The 21,131-nt window shown below is 35.4% G+C and overlaps 1 protein-coding gene across 1 annotated transcript; it reads right to left on the bottom strand.

Moving 5' to 3' along the window:
* Positions 1–5,219: 5,219 nt before the first annotated feature.
* On the bottom strand, positions 5,220–15,038 carry LOC144856470 (uncharacterized). The gene is made up of 4 exons (XM_078714485.1): positions 14,993–15,038; positions 10,331–10,934; positions 7,258–7,426; positions 5,220–6,561 (listed from the first exon to the last, which is right to left on the bottom strand). Exons 2-4 carry the CDS (start codon positions 10,898–10,900, stop codon positions 6,425–6,427), a joined length of 876 nt encoding a protein of 291 aa, XP_078570611.1. The 5' UTR covers positions 10,901–10,934; positions 14,993–15,038; the 3' UTR covers positions 5,220–6,424.
* Between the last annotated feature and the right edge of the window lie 6,093 nt (positions 15,039–21,131).

Raw genomic sequence — 21,131 nt, 5'->3', positions numbered from 1 at the left:
TGCAGCTCCGGGTTTGAAATATTTAAAGGGTAGCTCCGGGTTTGAAATACTTAAAGGGCAGCTCCAGATTTTAAATGCTTAAAGGGCAGCTCCGGGTTTGAAATACTTAAAGTGTGGCTCCGGGTTTGAAATACTTAAAGAGTAGCTCCGGGTTTGAAATACTTAAAGGGCAGCTCCGGGTTTTAAATACTTAAAGGGCAGCTCCAGATTGTAAATGCTTAAAGGGTAGCTCCGGGTTTGAAATACTTAAAGAGCAGCTCCGGGTTTGAAATACTTAAAGGACAGCTCCAGGTTTTAAATACTTAAAGGGCAGCTGCATATTTTAAATGCTTAAAAGGGTAGCTCCGGGTTTGAAATACTTAAAGAGCAGCTCCAGGTTTTAAATACTTAAAGTGCAGCTCCAGATTTTAAATGCTTAAAGGGTAGCTCCGGGTTTGAAATACTTAAAGGGCAGCTCCGGGTATGAAATACTAAAAGGGCAGCTCCAGGTTTTAAATACCTTAAGGGCAGCTCCGGGTTTGAAATACTTAAAGGGCAGCTCCGGGTTTGAAATACTTAAAGGGCAGCTCTGGGTTTGAAATACTTAAAGGGCAGCTCCGGGTATGAAATACTTCAAGGGCAGCTCCGGGTTTGAAATACTTAAAGATCTATTGTCCCTTTGACTAATTCCAAAACAATTGTTAAAAAAATATTTCCAATAAAAGTGGGTCATTTTGAAGTATCGTAATAGTTATTAAATTTCACCAAAAATTAGTCGAAAAAAAATAATTTAACTGAAATACAGACGTTTTTTTTTTTGTTAAAAAAATAACTTTGACTTCCAGTCAAGCCTTCTCAACCGTGACGAGTTGTAAACAATCCTATTAGCATCATGCATAATGCATACTCGTGGTTTGAAATCTTTGTTTACTTTCGCTCGCGACGATTTTCCAGAAGAATCAAGAATCAAATTAATTTACCTGTTAATTACGTAAACTTGTTTTTGACTCGAATTTTTCTCAACCGTGACGAGTTGTAAACAATCCTAATTAGCATCATGCATAATGCATACTCGTGGTTTGAAATCTTTGTTTACTTTCGCTCGCGACGATTTTCCAGAAGAATCAAGAATCAAATTAATTTACCTGTTAATTACGTAAACTTGTTTTTGACTCGAATTTTCGACTTAAAGTGAATAACTTTAATATTACTTTGATATGGCCAATTTAAATTTAGAATATTTTGACCTTCATTTTATGTGTTTCAAGGGACAATACATCTTTAAAGGGCAGCTCCGCATTTGAATTAATTAACTACCAGTTTGACACAATTAAAAAGCAACTCTCAGTTAACTATAAGTTCTAATTAAAGGGCTGAGGTTTAATATATAAATAATTACGACCACATTGGAAATGTCCATTCTTCATATTTTCGCACCTTTAAACATAGAATAATATTTCTAGAATGTATATTAGTTACATGGTTCTTGTCAAGATTGAGTTCCTTGACCTTTGACATTTTATGCAAAGCTGTATTATTATATATTTTATTTCTATTTTATACATCGAGAACTTTCATAGAGTTTAAAGTATGAGTTCCTCGAGATTATTATTCTAGTTAGTAGTCTTTCACTCTGCACGTGCATATGTGTGGTGCACGATAAAATAGTCGATTTTCGTTATAGTATTGAAATTGCACTAGTATCAGAGTCAAATTCTGTGTTACAGCATCACATGTGAAACGCATGAAACACATGTGAAGCCTGTAATATATACAATAATCCTGAATTTAGCCTCTTATGATACAGGCATCGTATACAATTAATTTTCCTATAACTGGACATGTTATGTGGCAATACAGCCCTAATTGAATGGGTCGATAATGATCGACGATAAATATATAAGCATGCATTTTTTTTTACATAAAACAAAAGAAATTAGAAAGGTTTTCGTTCTAGAACTATATGATAATCATTTATGCTGTCTTTGATAAAAATATATTTTTTAATTCTAATCAAATGACGTCATGATAAATAAAAACAATAAAATCGTTATATTGTCACGATATTATTGCTATTAGTAACGTCATTCGATTGGACGTGTGAAAATATCATTTTCATCAATGGAAGCATATATGGTTATTCTATAGTTCTAGAATGAAAAGTGATTTCTTTTGTTTTATGTATGAAAAATGCATTTATTTGTCTATTTATCGTCGATCGTTTTCGTCCTAATGTAAATGGGTCTTTATAAAGAGCCAAGTACACTAATAAAGAGTACTAGTATAGAGGACTCTTTCGTTCCATGTGACTGACTTCAAAGGCAAAATATTGAGCAATTCGGATACCTTTTGAATCTTTAAAACAACGACTATTGACAATGTTGATTAAACCTAATTTCGACAGAGGTTCACAGCGCAGAAACATGTATACTTATTGATAGATTAAGCCTATAGGTCAACACATCGCTCCATTACGGAATACTATCTGCATATATGTATGAACATACGCATACAATATATTCCATAACTTTTAAAATTCAATTTATCTACCGTAATAATCAATATTTACATTTAATGACGTATACTTTTCTTTTCAATTCATTGGATCACATTATATTCGTGTATTAAATGTATTGTCTGTCTTGCTTCAAGGTAGCTCCGCGTTTAATATTTAGAATGGAAAAGTGGTGCTACAGTAATTTAAAATAGTATTTTCATGTAGAATATGAGATTTTTCTCTCAGGTAAAATGTATAATTCTTCTGATATATATAATATCATCAAATTTACATAATGAAAGTTGAATAGTAGTATTACGAAAACGTCATGTAACTGTATTTCACACGACGCTTGTTCTTCTTTACTGTGGCTGTTTAATTGTGATTGCAAAGGTTTATAAATTATTTTATAAATAGTAAAACTTTTAAACATGGAGCTACCAACACACATCAATCATTGGTTAGAAGACTTCAGTCGCACACGTATTAGACATTTAAAGATGTAAATGAAAATTAATTAAATCAGACTGTGAGTATGTTATTTTGTAGTTTTAATAAAGTTGATCACTTCTGTAGAAAAACAAAACTAAACAGAAATGTTTTCACTTATAACATGACAAAATAAATGGCTAAATTCAATCAAAAATGTTTTGGCTGTCAGCCAATTTGACTATTTTTTGCTTTAAATTACAGTTTTTCAGGTAAATAATTTTTTTCTCGACCTAAGCTTTGGTCAGAGTGGATAACTATTATGTGACATTAAAATGGCATATTCAAAAAAAAAAATTATAAAATTATTTTTTTCAGGGGGACAATACATCTTTAAGGGTCGCTTTTAACGATAAAAATACTTAATTATGGGCACAGTTACTAGGTTTTATTTTTATCAGAAATTTTCTCCTCGAAGTGGAGTAGGAATATTGTACTTTAATCAGTGACCTTTTGTTTGGGATGTGTGTATGTTTATTGTAATCAGTGACCTTTTGTTTGGGATGTGTGTATGTTTATTGTAATCAGTGACCTTTTGTTTGGGATGTGTGTATGTTTATTGTAATCAGTGACCTTTTATTTGGGATGTGTGTATGTTTATTGTAATCAGTGACCTTTTGTTTGGGATGTGTGTATGTTTATTGTAATCAGTGACCTTTTGTTTGGGATGTGTGTATGTTTATTGTAATCAGTGACCTTTTGTTTGGGATGTGTGTATGTTTATTGTAATCAGTGACCTTTTGTTTGGGATGTGTGTATGTTTATTGTAATCAGTGACCTTTTGTTTGGGATGTGTGTATGCTTATTCTGCCAAGAAAATTCATGTTTTTTACCATTTTACATAATAAAAAATATTTCGCTTTGATTTGATATTTTGAGTTTGAAATTGTTACTAAATAAATCAGTGTTACTCTATCCGTTAATTGACAACTAATCTGATCTGAGAATGTATACGATACGAATTACATTAATTATGTTTTCCGTACGAAGACGCAATATCGTGTTTTACCCACAGACAGTTGTCGAGCATGCTCACATTGTTTTGCCAGTCCATTCCCTCATTCAAGGTGTGTCTATTCGTCAAAACAAGTGCATAAAATGTATGACAGAGAAAAACATCAACATATCATTTGACATTCATGGAACGGAAGACGGCGTCGAGACTGGACGGCAGACGACCCGTCGTCTTCCGTTCAGTGAAACGGAACATGCGTGATTGTTGCTTAAAATAGGTAATAACAGAAAAAAAAAAGCACTCTTGATTGATTGACAGATTGATTTTATGAACCAGAGTCACAAAAATATGATATTATAAACATTAAATTAATAGAAGTAAGTATATAGTATTATTGATATTAGCAATTTCGCTATTCGATTGAGGCCTAAATAATTGTTTCCGCTGTTTTAACATTAAAATGTTTGTTCTCTTGTTGCTAGCAGCATAAAGCGCGCTAAAAAGTCATTAATGTAAACCAGTGGATATTGTCATGTTATGCTACACTATGATTATACTATGGAAAAAAAGTTTGAAGACAATTTTCTGTAAAATCAATTAGAGTGAGAATTTCATCTTGTTTCTAGAGTGATAAAAAGAACTTAATTTTGGACAAACAAACTAACCCGACGTTTATATTAATATTATTGCAATTATTCTTTAATTTGTTTATGTCATCACGCGTCGGGTCGTTCAGTAATAGTACTATTAAATAGTAACAATGACATTATTTAATGGTTTTATTAATGGTTTTATTACACGTTTAGCGTTTTCTAAACATTTAATGTTGAGGTTACGCGAGGCTGTTGTGCATTCAAAAACCAATCCATTTGCGCTGTCAGTAGCTTTGTACTCCGCGGCCTAAATCGTAACGCTGCTTTTTATATAGTATCCCGCGTGCGATATTTCTTTTCGTACATAAGTTGGGGACCCCTCGTGAAACTTCACAAAATAAACATGAATATTCATTCACTCGACCACTTAGCTTACTGAAAATCGCGATGATGGTGAAACTGCTTGACACCATCTCGTTAAATTAGTAGGCTAAGTCAATCCTTTCGAACAACTCATTGAATTATTCTCCACGTTGAATCCAATAGTATTGCAATAAACTCATGTAGTGTAATTGTGTAATCATACTTAGGTTTACTTAGGTGATATACTGGACGCAGGACTCATCAACAACAACAACCTCTCTTGCATTTCATATAACATATCCATATAGGGGAAAATACATGCACATTACATTTCTTTCTTTCTTTTATTTCGTAGATGTACGGACTCTGTAAAATTTTACAAATCATTAATTACATAATTCATTCTTTTATTTCAGATTTTAAATGTACAGAAAAAATACATGTTTAAATCTTCTTACATTTACAGTAATAAAACCGTTACAAACCTACAGTTCATTCCTTCCGTAATCACTTTTTCTTTCAACAAGTTACATATACGAAACTAGATAACCTAAAATATATTTACTATGTAAATATTGCATCTCGAACACTTACAGCTAATATTAATCTAGGTTCTTGAAGGCGATTCGGCTTAATATTGGTAAAAAGATAAATAATTTGGCACACACGGCGTATACGTGATCAATAATAGTTTAAAACAAAAATATCGAAACGAAATAATGGTAGCAGACGCTTTATTTACGTGCAACTTGAAGCAAAGGACAATACTAACTAGCTAGCTAGCTGACGTGTCTTTGTTTTTAGTAATCATTCAACATCTGTGAGACAGAATCGTCAACCTATTGTAGGCCTATACTATTTCGCATTCCTATTTTATCTCAATCTCATTTATCATTATCGTTTACGATTAAACGAAGATTCGCAGACAAATATTTAAGATTTTAAAAATTGCTAGCTCGAATTCTAATAACTCATCTACGACATGTTTAAAGTCATACATATAAAAGTGATAACGTCGTATTAAAATCTCATCACATCAACTGATGTGTAACTGATTTGACAAGTAGGCCACAACTCACGATCAATCAAATAAATTGCATCCGAATGAGGCCCGTTATACCGGACTCAAATGTCATATATTTCTAATAACGTTATAGTACCACGGGGGCTTAGGAATGAAAGATATGACAAATGGGCTTAATTGTGACATAAACCGGTTAAATAATGAGACATTTAGAAAGAGTCAAATCGCTGAATTCAGTCGAAGATAATCTATGTTGTTTTGTTTGTGAGCGGTTTATGCACTGGTCTAATGGGATGTACTGATCATAGTTATATTAACCATTTTGTTGGATAAGGCCTACGGATAGGATTCGCATCAGCTTAAGTGTGCATAGAACGATGTTATGCGTGTAAACACATATTACATGGCCTACAAGTAAGATATGTCTAGAAACAAATATACAATAAGTTATAAATAGACAATTTGTCGTCAATTCAGCTGTCCCTCTCTGATATGTTTATATTGGAACTCAATGACGTCAGCATCTAGAAATTTTTGCTAGGATCGCTAAGATGAATGTGAAGTTTTGGAAACAGATTATGAGGAATAGACGAGGCTGGTTTCCATGGAGGTCGTTCAAGTGATGAAATCTTCCCCTTGTTTTTCTGGTCCACCTTGTCAGCTAAATAAGATAAAATATTTTTTGTAAATACATGTAGTAGCCTACCAATTGTAGGGATTTTATCGATGATGAAGTTTGATATTGATGAATATTAAAATAATTCTAATAATAAAAATAATAATATACTATATTATAGCTATTATTTATTGTATTAAAAGGCAAATTACAGAAAGAAAATGGCAATGTTGTGGATCTGGAGATAAAAATAAAACAAGCAAAGAGCTAAATCAAAAGGATAGAGAGGTATCACTAGCCCTTCTGTGTGCAAGCTATAATTTATTATGATGTACCAACATGAATAGTTCAAAGTGGTCCAAATTGAAACATTGGAACGCTTAACGACAATTCATGTGATTTCGATAATATTGAAAGACTGTTTACATTTTTTTATTGATTGTGGGGGTCGCGACGTGGGACCACGTGACCCCCTTTTAAATATTATCGAAATCACATGAATTGTTAACATAGGTATAACAGTTTTGTTTTAAGGCATGCAGCGCCTACATTTTAGTGGGCAAGAACACTTTTTTTTTGGCCTAAAGATAATAGATACAATGCAAATGAATGTATACATGACGATAGTGACAATGGTGAGAGTGAAGGTTTGACGTTGATAAATGGAATATTCAGAATGATGTTCAAGTTGGTCAAATAAATATATTTTTTCTTTGTAATAAAATCATTACGCAACCGTACCGTATGTTTTCTTGCTGGTTTTCTTAGTTTGTGATTTTCCACTGGATGCTCCCGCCGATCGGCCTGATGACGTACGTGAACTCCTGCCATTTTGCTCGGAACATTCCTTCCGTTCCTGATTATAGATCCCCATACCTAGACGGCCTGTTACACTTGACCACTTAGCTTGCTGAAAAAATAAAAATATTAATTAAGTTATTGTTATATTCATGTTCAAAACCCAATTATAAATTGTGCATGAAGAACTATTTTATTGCACAAATATGAGGCGTCATCAGAGGGGTGGTTGGTTGGTATAGGGGGGGGGGGGGCTGAGGGGGTGGTGGTTTCTGGCGTGTCCATCGGGTACATCTCCTATTTTATTGTATACAGAGGAGTGGCTGGTGGGTATAGGTGTGGAGGTTACATCCTAAATTATAATTAGGAATGTATTTTTGGAGTACACAAATCATCAATATTTTTTATTTAGAATAAAGTCAAAGCGGGACCGAGTTAAAGCGGAGCCGAGCAGTTAACGCGGGGCCGAGCAGTTAACGCGGGGCCGAGCAGTTAACGCGGGGCCGAGTTGACTGGGATCCAGATAAGGCCGTCTTGAATCGAATTCGGTGCAGGCCTATAAATGGAACTAAATCTAAACAATGAAACCGACTGAAAAATAAATTCCTAGCGATCATACATTAACAAAACATTTATAGAACTTACGAAGAAATCTGTTTGGGATTTGATTCCAAAGCCACCACCAACCCTACACACACTGCCAACTAACAGATGATGGCGGGTTTTGTGTATGATACCTAGTTACAGCTGACAAAGCGTCCCTTTGTTCCGCAATCATTCAATTCTTGTGTGATGAATTGAATGATTGTAGAGTACTTTAATGTATTGTTAATCTTTCTGTTAAGTAAAGTATGATACCGGCAAGAAGACCAAATGAGTGTCTATCCAGTCATGGCAATCTAACAACAGGACACGGAGCTCGCCTTGCCAAGATAGGAACTCGTAACAGTCCTTTGATCTTATTATGTCTGGCTGCGACAAATACCAACATATACTGCGCACTATGTTCATATTCTTGTTAACGCTTAACCAATCAATTTCAAAACCGCTGGATTAACAGTCGCATGTGATTGGTCAACTTGTTTTCACCCATTCTTGCTTCTTACTTAGTCTGGGTTCCAGACGGAGTTTTGTCTTAATTTTAGTAAAAATATAAATATAAATATAATATAAAAAAAGATAATCGTCACCTCGACCAAAATGGTGTCGAGTCACGCTAAAAATGCCAAACCAAATTCAACATCATTTGGAATAAACATCCACCAATACCTCTTTGAATAAATGTTCCGGGCGTTTATTTATTTCCTTAAATAAACCCACCACACGCGCACACACAATACTGTATTACAAAACGTTCCTATATTTGTAGTAGAATTCATTAATAAAAAACGGGGCGCTTATTCGAAAAAACGGTAAGTACGGTGTCTTATTGTCTATTGCTTTGTCCATGAAAATATGTCGGATTTTAACAAATGAACATCAACGATTGTGTTTCAACAGTAGGACATATTGAATGAAACTTTAATACAGCTGGGATACTTAATACTCGGCTGTTATTATTTACGGCGCCTCATACTTATTATCCTCTTTTGACGGTTGTTTATGATCATATATCATGGCTTTGCGCCGTCATCTTATTTTTAATTAAATGTATTGTAATCTGTATATATCATTACAAACTGACTATAATGTATTCGGCATAATAATGATAATTGTTATGGAAATAACAAAGCTTTGTTTCCACTGAAATACATCGCAGAGATGTACGCGAGCGCATTGACCAATCACAAACGACAATTCCACATTCAATACCGGTATTACATTTTAAAATATCAAATATCGATATCGATCTATCATTATTTCAACTAGATTTATTAAAATACTTCCGTCAAGTTATACATAATTATTATGAGAACATTCACATCCTATTTTAATAACTTAAGGAGTAAAGATATCTGGGTTATGCATCAAAATAATTACCCGGGGTACGACAAACACGTTAAATACTCAACGTTAATTTATCATAATATGAAATGCAGCGACCATTTCTTCGCGTTATAAAACGCGTATCAAAATTCATTCCTTAGAATGTCCCCCTAGGCTAGTGAATTACTGTGATCGTAACGATTACTTCGGCAATCATTGCTAGTTACCTTCATCGTGAAAATCCAAATGAGAATATTAATAGTAACATAAGGCGGCGTTTTCAATGATGACAGACACGAGAGAAAGATCTATCATTACTTAATAGGATCATCCAAAATGACAGCATTTGATTTCCTTACGCTGACGGCTTCAACGTGTATCTGTTTAAACGCTACACGCTTGATTCAAAATGATAACTATCTGTTACGTTACAAAATGTATCAAGTGCTGGAAATTTCTGCTAACCCCTTTATCATGACATTCTCAACTCTCTTATTGCCGGTACCGGTGACATAGCAAACAGATAGGCCTATCATGACGTCGAAACTATCGGAAAATGCGACACAAGGGAAAATAATGGCCATTGCCAATCTCTGATAATTATTGTCTCAGTATTATAAACAGTAGTCATAACATTGTAACAGATTCAAGGCCCTTCATGACAATTATAGTTGTGGTGGTAACACAATTCTTTTCGGAAAAGGACTTAAAAGTGGAGGTCCAGTGCAGTGTCTACAACTGGCTCATGTTCAAGAACTCAGTGCATCTTTCTGAAGTAAAGTAAATTAATCACTGTCCTACCAGATAGGTGGTAATCCCCCTGATGCAGTGGCTATTTTGTGAACAAGTTCACCGGGGTAACCCCCTACTCTTTTCGAATGATGAACTGGATTCTTTATAGTACACACAGGTTATAACTGTGTCCTTATCCGAGAAGACTTGTTCCACCACCAGAACTAGGAGAGCGAGTCGGCCGCGAAACCATGCCGATATTGTTGGCTCTTTTAACCGCTCGGCCATTTGACTTTATAACTTCAAATTATATGCTTTTTGGGCTGTCTTTAAAAATAATAATATAGGCTTGACTCACTTGTTCTGCAATAGTTTCTGCCGTCTTAAGGAGGACTGGTACAATATTCACCACCGCGCCCCAAACCGGGACTTCACCTGAGTTCAAACCACGGAACTCTTCCAACGTTTTATGCTTATGAAGTTCAGTAAAGTCGTTTTCTTCGTCTGTAAATTGTATCCAGAATTGTAATTCTTCATTGATCTTATCGCATGTCTCTTCTTGTTTTGGATGAACAGTTAATTCGTTAATAGGCTCGCCAATCCACTCTTTAGCCCGGTTCGCTAACGTCTGCAAATGGCTAACTAGATCGAGGAATAGTCCGATGACAGTTGTGAAGTGTGTCGGCCGTTCACCGTCCATGATCTGAGAATGATCGTAACATTGCCGAACCTCAGCTATCGTCCTAATGGTAGGGCCATACATCGTTCCTTGGGCCTTGGGACTTCGTTGCAGCGCGTCTATGAAGCTTCGGGTCTGTTGGTAGAGCTTCCGATACGGTCCTTCCCGCAATTGCTGAATTCCTGATGTCAGTTGTGAACTCACGTTTTGCATGTATCGCAGAAGTTGAACGGGATCTCTGTCCGTCATTTTTTGTCGGTATATTACTTTATCGTTGGTATACCTAAATAAAAAAAAGCAATAATAGGCCTAAATAAGTATTTAATAAAGTAATAATAATTTATATAGCGCCCATATCCACTAAACGTGCTCAAGGCGCTAGTAACCACATACTGTAGCTGATTTAGTATCTGATTTCTTTTATCCGTTAATTCCATATGCCTCAGAAGAAAAGGTGTGATTTTAATGTTTGTATAAATTAAATCAGTTATAATTGTGTACTACAGAGCGATATTTTACCGATGATATTCCGTGATGGTGCTAGTTACACTCCGTTATGGATGAGTAATTTATGAATGAAGTAGTGGATAAACGGACATAAATAGAGTGGAAAAGGGTCATGCTACATGTAGGCCTAACAAGCGAAATATGTTAAATATATAAATAAAAATGAAATAAATTTAGCTGCACTGTTGTTGTTTTGTAGGCCTACTTGTCCGAATGACCGACATCATAAATTGAAAATATGTTTAAAACGATATTTTCACAACGGCAGCCATGAGATAATGGTCCATTGGGTACCCTTAAGTTAGTATAAAAAGCATACAAATACTTAATGTAGTATGTTATTATTCTACTTAATACTTTGCAGCGTAAACGGCAGGTGTTATAGTCTAACGTTTAAAACTATATAACCTGATAAGCTGCAAGTAACTATAAAAAAAGTATAATGTTATCAACTGTTTTGAGTGTGCGAAGACGATACAAACTTTTGACCATATTCATGCAGAAAATTCCGTGTATCGGTTATTGACATTATAATAGAAGGAAAAATAACCGGAGGCAAGAGTATAATACAAGAATTAGGCCTATTTTCCGAAAACCGAAAGCTCATTTCAAGGAAAGGAAAAGCTAACGGCACACAATATGACATTATTATATAAGTTACAAGAAGATGTCTACAAAGCCAAAGCTTCCTATTTGAAATAGATTCACTCTCGGAAATCTCTCTCGGATCTTCCCAACGGGCGGCAACATTTGCGTTGTGCGTGGCCTACTGTGAGAAGGCGGGTGAACTTTGACCTTGTCGCTCTGTGTTAAATAGTAAGATCATCTATTACAATGTGACCATCTATTACAATGTGACCATAGATATAGGCCTGTATTATTATACGACATACATTTTCCATCTGTTTTCTTTCCGTATCAATAATCTGGACATATGAATAGTTAGACATTAATGAATTATGCACGATAGATATCGAATCAAAATGCTTGTGACCAATAACGCCTAACCACGTTAATATTATTGGGTAATTAAACCGACAGAAATATAATTGATTTTGATGACGGAGACACAAAGCAATTCTTCAGAAAGGAAATTGAATAGAAAGAACGGTACTTAGGCCTATACGTAGTCAAAATGATAATATATAAGGCCTAGCCTACTCCGCGTGTTTTATTATTATTCTCCTACTTCTATACTGTTTGTATACTTCATAAATGTTTAAAGTCTATACCTTAACATCATTTTAAATACCCAATTATAATAGGCCTAGGCCTATATTTTACTTAATTTGCTTTTTCTATTGTCAATATTTTCTTTTTTAATGTGCACAATAGCTTAAGATCTGTCTACACTATCAAACTTTATGTGACAAAAAATGTGATGAGCCCATAATGGACATGACTGTTCATATCACTACCATTTGAGAATATCACTACTGCCCATATTTGGGCACATCACATTTTTTTGTCAAACTAGTTTGATAGTGTAGACAGCGCTTTATATCTGTGCTCAGAACTTGGAATATGCACCATTCACGTGTACTATGTGGATAAATTGTAAATTAATGGGAAAATGTTTAGATTTATATGACCGTGTAACATGTGCTGAGTATGTGTATTTTCGAATGCTAAAGTTCTACAAATGCATACATTACTTTATCAAAAATCGACCAAAATAATAAGACGATAACCAACAGGTCACAGTGTCAATTACGCTGTGTTGAACAAGAACATGTTAAGTCTGTGACTTAATTATAATGATTAGGTAGGTTATACTACCCATACCAATAACAAATAATATAGACATGATGATGTCATATCACTACCATATTTGGGCATATCAGTACCATATTTGGGCACGTCACACTTTTTTCAAACACATTTTACAGTGTGGACAAAGCTTAAGATTTGTTTAAGTTTCGAAGACGGTAACTAAACGGGCAGATGAGCTAAATGACAACGGCCATCGCTGATTAATCACGGCATACATTGAGTACTGATATTCTACGGTCGTTTAGATATAAGGATGAGTTATAAATATATGGCTTAAATATAGCAGCTAATTAGCTGCCATACGAAGCATCAAACTCAACATGCATTGATTTGTTACCATGCTTGAGTTGTCAAATTAATGTTGCACCTTATAATGACGTGTTTTCTTAGAACAGTATTACATTTCAAATTAAAAGGCTGAATAATTATAATAATTTCACGTTCGATAAATATATTCAATATACAGTAATTCAAGGCCAATTTACACAGACGAACGGTAACGGTAAACGGAATACCGCGTGCTTGTCCCACGTAATTCCGTACCGGTATCTAACCTGGGCGGGTTTCCACTCTCAACCGCCAGTCCGCGCTACACATAGTCTCTATATTCTTGCTTTCCGTTTAGCGTTACCGCTCACCTGTGTAAACTGGCCTTAAGCCTGATATTTGAGTACACCAGTTTTAAATAGCCTATACTGCAGACTTGCGTTCACACGGACGTAGAGTTAAGCGTGCTGACTGTAGAGCAATTTGATCCGAATCATAATAGATTGCTTACCTGTCATAAGTTACATCCCATGTGCTCGTGAGATCGTTTAACTCCAATTGTTCAGATCTCCGATATAACTCAGATGTATCTCGAATATATCCGATGTATATCCGAACTCCGATGTATCTCCAATATATCCGATGTATATCCGATACTAAATTCCGATGCATGCTCGATATAACTCCAATGTATCTCCAATATATCCGATGTATATCCGAACTCCGATGTATCTCCAATATATCCGATGTATATCCGATACTAAATTCCGATGCATGCTCGATATAACTCCGATGTATCTCCAATATATCCGATGTATATCCGAACTCCGATGTATCTCCAATATATCCGATGTATATCCTATACTAAATTCCGATGCATGCTCGATATAACTCCAATGTATCTCCGATATAACTCCGATGTATATCCGCTATATCTTCGAGATTTCAACATACACAAAATATTAACACTGGCTTGATGGGTAACTAAATACGCTATCGGAGTTAACGTGTTTCATTCGGTAACTCAGTGTAGTGTGTGTACACGTTGCCAGTGTTGTTAACTACGATAGCGTTATATAGCTGTATCAAACCCATACGTGTTAATATTTTGTGAAAGTACAGTATGTACAATTTACTAAACTTTGCAGAGTAGAATAACAATAAGTAACACGATTTAAGCTGACGATTCTTGTTGGGGTGGGGGGATGTCTCCCCTACATTAGAAGGGGATTCAAGGTGTCCCTTTGTCAATCCCATTACAATATTTTTTTAAGCAGCAATTTATCGTACAAAGTTAGAAACGATTTTAAAGGTTTTACCACACAGTAGGCCTACACAGTAGGCCTAAATGTTTTAGGCCTAAGGGTAATAAATGTTATTATGTGTCAGAAGTGGTTTTAGTGGGGCGATCATACTTGCTATGATATGGCCTACTATCCGAACTCACCTAACACTGATTAGCCGCATACTTTGATAGTGTTAATTATGCTTTGTACGGCTGTTTTGATGACCGAACAAATTCCTCTATCCCGGGTAGATATAATTAAACATTATCCTAGAGATTCAATTCATGTTACCTATTTGAACAGATCACTCACCGTGAAGGTCAGTAGCTGAGTAGGCCTCTACTACGACGTGTTTACTTATTGAATATTGTACCCAACTCCGGGCCCTTAAACGTAAAATAAGCAATGCCCTGGCTGGATGTAAATATAAACCTAAAATATAACTCATGTATTTAGCATTATAATTACTATTAAAGCGTTCTATCAAGTATATAAAATTAGTACTTACAGAAAGGATAGTATTGAGAAAAATGAACTTCCGTATAAACACGTTTTCGCTATTTTTCTACAGTACACTGAGAGGTGTATTGAGCGAATACAAAAGACTTAAGCCGCCATAGCAACGACCTTTGTTAGCGTGTTGCTAAGGTATGATAATCAATGAATAATAAATAAAACGTAAACTAATCAGTTTATTAATAGTTTGTACCGTATTTTCTATTTCGAGTTGTTAAGAAATAGAAAACTGATACTCGCGTGTGTTATTTCGAGTGAAATTCGAGGGGTATATAACTCACGTTTTTTTTAAATCAAACTATACAATTTTACATAATAAAAGAAAATAAAACAAACTCCCAAAATGGAGGCCCAAAAAATGGAGGCCCCAAAATTTATGCCCCAAAATAGAGGCCCCAAAATGTAGGCCCCAAAATGTAGAACCCAAAATGTAGGACCCAAAATGTAGGTCCCAAAATGGAGGACCCAAAATGTAGGTCCCAAAATGTAGGTCCCAAAATGTAGGCCCCAGAATGTAGGCCCCCGAAATGTAGGCCCCCAAAATGGAGGCCCCCAAAATGGAGGCCCCAAAAGGGAGGCCGCAAAATGTAGGCTACAAAATGGAGGCCCCAAAATGGAGGCCCGATTAATATGGAACGCCGTTTACGTAATGTTTGACAGAATTCAATTGTATACATGATGTATGGAATTGCATCGGTTATAATTGCAACGACAAAATAGATCTAATTAGATTCATAAAATGAATAAAAATACACTAAAACGATCTTTCCGTTTCCACGGTATTAAACATATTACTACTGAATTTCATAAATAAAGATGTAGAAATGAATGGGCGTGCAACAGCTCTTAGTCTTAATGAAGTAGTTAATATCCCTAATGAAAGTGAATACGTGCATTTTGAAAGTAATTTTAAATTTGTATTCGACTGGCCTCTCGGTGACAGTGCAATTAAAAATCAATTTTCACAGTAATTTTTAAAAGTAATTACATTTTTTAAATAAAAGTTTCCATTGGTTACCGTCTAGTTTTATTAATAGCTACGAGTCCTTTTGTATATTTTGTGCTAATTACCACTATTCGTATTGTGTTTATTGTGTTTTTTTCCTATTAGTACATTTACAATATGAAAACAATTATTAAAAACTGTTCCTTTTTCAATGGACCACAGTAGGCCTAATTGTTGATTTTTAAAAAAGTATTTCATTATTTTTATGGACGTTATTTAATTATATTGTTTTTTGAACGATTTTTTCACACATTCAATCCAAACGCGAAGAAGGAAGACCGCCATACAAAATTAGTACGCGTGTATTTCCGGTCTTTTTTCACACAGTTTACGGTCGTATCACGCGCGTTTTGACACGCGGGGGAATGGTGACGGATTTCGTAAGTAGGCTATACTTATGATGATGATGCAATAATATTATATTGGAAAAGAGACAGTGTATTTCAGGATGATAAAGCGGTCTGTAGCCATCAAAGTCATCATAAAATCAAACGGCACGCACGAGACATACTGCCTACCATGCGTCTAATTTGTTGTTTCTGACGTCCTAATGTACATCGTTTAGTTTAGTTATACGCTTTCAGCAAAACAGAATCCTGACAGGAATTTGATGGCATATATATAATAATCAACTAGTATATAGCGCTTATTGTGCATGACAGCTATAAGGGCCTTTACCTGCCCTGCTTTTACTTATATTCAGTAAAAAGTCACTATACTATAAGAAATAGTGAGGGCTCTTTTCGTAACCAAAATGATATGGCAGCTCTGAAAAACGTTTACCACTGCCTCGCGTGTAACACGCGTGTAATGATATTCGCATCTTATTATATTTAGGTGCAGGACTGTAGATGTAAATAGTGTGTGATATGGAATGACACGGCCGTTGCTTGGCATGATTCATACAACAGCACCACGGTTTCTTGTTGCGAGACATGATACCGCAAAAATCGGCTGATATGCATGCCTCTCTACATACAAGCAGCTGATCTTAATAGGCGTACATATAACTGCAATCTTTTGGTGTGACCCTAAAATTGTCACTCAAAAAACAAACGCAAATATTATGTGCTCGTGTGTCTACAGCTCACTATGTCGGTCGGTTGGTCGGATTTTCGATTCAAATTTGAGCACGCGACTTCCGCCATGTATATGGCCTTGTTACCGTAAAGCTCTGTCTACACTATCAAACATTGTGTGACAACAAAATGTGATGTGCCCATATATGGACACGATGATGTCATATCACTACCATATTTGGGCATATCACTACCATATTTGGGCACATCACACTTTTTTGATAGTGTAGACAGAGCTTTATACGGTATTGATTATTGATTGCTGAAATTATTGTGAATAACTTACACACGCAGTAAATATTAATAATTCAATAAACAACAAATGACAAACTATTGTAAGTTACTAAATAATAAATGAGAGATTTAAAAAGACATACAACATGTATCTATAAAGGTCAAAGCTAAAAAGGTAAATCTTACCGACTCGTAATCTTACCTTGAAATTGCTAGTGTAATCCAAGAATTATGTTTTTTCCCTTTATTTTTATTTCTTTTAGGAACTCACATCGATAGAGGTGTATAATTTAAAATAAATATAAAACTATGTAGGCCGGCCGGCCTATGCAGGGAATAATATACAATTTAGTCGCTAAATATACAATTTAGCGACTGTTTTTGTTATTTTTGTTTTGTTTGTTTTTTTTTGTGAATTTCTTTTTTCTTCATGCTGCGTTTGGTTAACGCATGCAAAACATGATGCTGAGCGTCGAAGATCAAAAGGTTTATCTGAGGCTGCGACACGATCAGTTCCACGCCCTGCAGACACCGCGGAGAATATGTATACATATTGATGGAATTTGTCGCAGCCAGACATAAAATCAAGGACTGTTACGAGTTCCTATGTTGGCAAGGCGAGCTCAGTGTCCTGTTGTTATTGCCTTGTTTAACGTAACGCGTTTTGCAACGGTTTCTCAGTGTCAAAAGGTAATATTTTAATACATTTGAAACGTTTCAGCGGAAGATAAATGGTATTTATACGCCTACTGCAAAGTATCGATGGCTTATAAAACGCTTAACTTCTAACTTATTCAGTTCATGATTCTCATGAGAAATATTTGAAAGATCGGCTATAATGCAAGCCAAGAAGATAAAAACATTGTTGATGCAATCGAACGACCTGTAAGAGGACGTACAATATGCCTACAAATATGAGAGATAGAGACATAAACAGTCTTGGGTTGTGGTCCGGGTTACTGCTAAATTGATGTTTTTTATATATAATATTAAAGTATTCCATTCCCCATGTTACAATTAAATAGGTAGAACAATAAGTTCTGCACTCTGTTTACAGTTATAAGATTCTGGTTCTGCCTGAAATAAAGAAAGAAAGAAAACAAGAAAGAAGAAAACAAGAAAGAAGAAAACAAGATCAAAGAAAGAAAGAAATAAAGAAAGAATGAATGAATGAATGAAACACATGACACAAATGAAAAAATGACCAGATCGATGGATGGACGAACGAACTAGAAAGCTTCGTGGCACTGTGTACAACAACTACATCGATCGCCTGATATTATATACACATGGACACCGACATTGTTTCGAGCGTCTCCAATTCGCGCTGTCATTTCTGGAAAAAAAATCTATCATGAATACTGTAGAATGTTTTGTATTTCTTGACTTGGTCGTAGGTTACATAGGTGGGTGAGGGGAGGGGGGTTGGGGGTCAGGGCGGGGTTTATTCACACAGAATATAGGATTACCAAGATGAACATACCCTATTTTATGTAATTTAAACTTTATTGGTCGGGCTTGGTTATCATTGATAGGACGTGGTATAGGGATTGGTAAGGCTTGGTAGGGCTTGGTTAAGAGTTCCCACCTTACAGGAGAAAAACTGTTCACAGACCTTCAAATCATAGTAAATGCATAGACTCCACAATATAGGTCTGTAAAGTCGAGAAAAAGGGCATATTAGGGAGAGATCCGATGTACGACGTTTCTATCACGAATACGGTACCTGCCGTCTCCCGATTTAAAAAAAATGAAAATCTCAGGCGTTAGCATAAATGTGACGCAGTCTTTTACTGATGTTTGAGGTGAAGTAGTGTGCGGTTTTCGTCTACAGCCCGGGCAACGAACACTCCCTGAAAATTGTTATATTGAAGCGCAAGAGATTCGTCCCTTTTATCCCCGCCGGCCTGAACCAGCCCACAACGCTTCCTCTAGCAATGGATAACACTTATTTTACTACTTATTTTATCCATGCTCCATCCAACCCTCAGTCAATTGGTGGATCCGCTCAATTCCTTAGGTCATACTTTGGAAAAGAAACCACATCTCTTAAACGTAAACTATGCGTAGGCTATTTTGTGAAGAAATCAAGTTAGACGTTCTAATAACACTTGACGATATTAACTCATCACATGTATAGAATTCCTTGCCATACATAATGGAAAGTAAAAGCGTTTCCACTTTACGAATAATATATGAGGAAGAAGATCCATTAGAAATTGACTATGATTGTCGGATAATTTTCATTATTTTACTTTACCGACGAAATAATGCAATAATGTAATATATCATACTTAAAGGTACGGATGAAAGTAGCAACGAATGATCTTTTAAAGCGAATTGAAACCTGAACATGCAGGTGTGATGCAAATTAGTTACGCGCGATGCAGAATTGAGTTACGCGCACTACTGCAACCAATCACAAGATGTTTTAGGATGATGATGAACAATTTGAATAGACGTGTAACTATGCTTCTTTGCCTTTAAGATAAAGGAGGATACGAGTCACGTGATTGAACCAAAAACAAATTACTACAAATTTAGTACAAACAACTGATTACAACCATGAGTATAAAATTCTGTTAATAGGTGTAGGCCTGGCCTGTGTTTTAACATCACACTATCAATGCACTTAAGAATGATCTGTTTTAATGGTCGTGAAGTAATACGCACTGCACTTACGAATGCTTCCTTAACATTAGTATACATTAAATTTGAACTGATGGATTTGAGTGGATCAAAACAGATAACAGATGCATTGAAATGATACCATTAATGTGCAATGCATGCATATGCTAATTTCTCTGGGGATGAATTTGCAAAATGTCCCAGATACAAAAGTGAAAATGCACAGACCTGGTTTCATCATATCGTAATATCATGTTGCGCATTGTTATCAGTTAGGAAAAAACAATATATATATATACTGTACGTGAACTTCTCCAGATTTTCGAGTCGAAATTTAGTTTTAATGAAAAAAAAACAACTATGAAATCCGATAAAAGCGTTTTCTTGAAGTAGAAAATGTATAAGGTAGTGATTCCTTGTTAATGTTTTAAAGAATCGGTTTCGTGTTGATGACCTTAAAATAAAACATTAAATAATACATTAAAAAAATAATAATAAAAAGCACCTTCTCTCCCCTGAAATGTATTCATTTGTTGACGCATAGCAAGAGGTAGGCCTATTCATGGAAACAATTCGGAGGCGAATTCGGATGTGACCCTGCCCGGGGACCCTGCTCTTAGACACTATTTAAAATATGAAAACAACAAATAGGCTTCTAAGAAGACGAAGATAAAAGAAGGCGGATGGTTGAATCACAACCGTATCTTGGGCGTTTATTTAAAGTGAACCTATTTGGTTTGATTGCGTCATATTTGGTCATACACTTAGTAGCATGTAGTAGCCTAAGCTTAGTTCCCACTAGGATGCAACGCAAGGACGTAAACGCAACTGAATTAACCAATGACAAGCAACGGATAATCCATCGCTTGTGATTGGCCAAGTTATGTCCTTGCGTTGCGTCCTATACTAGTGGGAATCAAGCTTTAAGCAAACTCGGTATACATTGCTAGGCCTATCTGATCATCAATCTGATAAACTCAGCCATACTAACAGAACCGGACTGGTCAGCATGTCGTAACATTATTATTATAATATAGAGGCAGTGCTGTTATCCATTTTATAGTACGGCGATGGAAGTACTGACCGGACAACCTTTAGTTAATTGCAATTCTCAGCTGATAAACTCAGCCAAAAAAAACAGAACCGGACTGGTCAGCATGTCGTAACATTATTATTATTATAAT

This window comes from Antedon bifida, chromosome 11 (assembly GCF_963402885.1).
Source record: "Antedon bifida chromosome 11, ecAntBifi1.1, whole genome shotgun sequence".
NCBI lineage: Eukaryota > Metazoa > Echinodermata > Crinoidea > Comatulida > Antedonidae > Antedon > Antedon bifida.
Note: the sequence above shows the minus strand (reverse complement) of the source record. Positions and strands in the feature narration are given on the sequence as shown.

Bases quoted from the DNA above. Each gene is read 5' to 3' on its own strand.
- LOC144856470 (XM_078714485.1), bottom strand. From the start codon at position 10,900: ATGACGGACAGAGATCCCGTTCAACTTCTGCGATACATGCAAAACGTG. The intron at 7,427-10,330 runs GTGAGTCAAGCC...TTATTTTTTCAG, and splicing joins CAGAAACTATTGCAGAACAA to CAAGCTAAGTGGTCAAGTGT. The intron at 6,562-7,257 runs GTACGGTTGCGT...TATCTTATTTAG, and splicing joins AACCAGCAAGAAAACATACG to CTGACAAGGTGGACCAGAAA.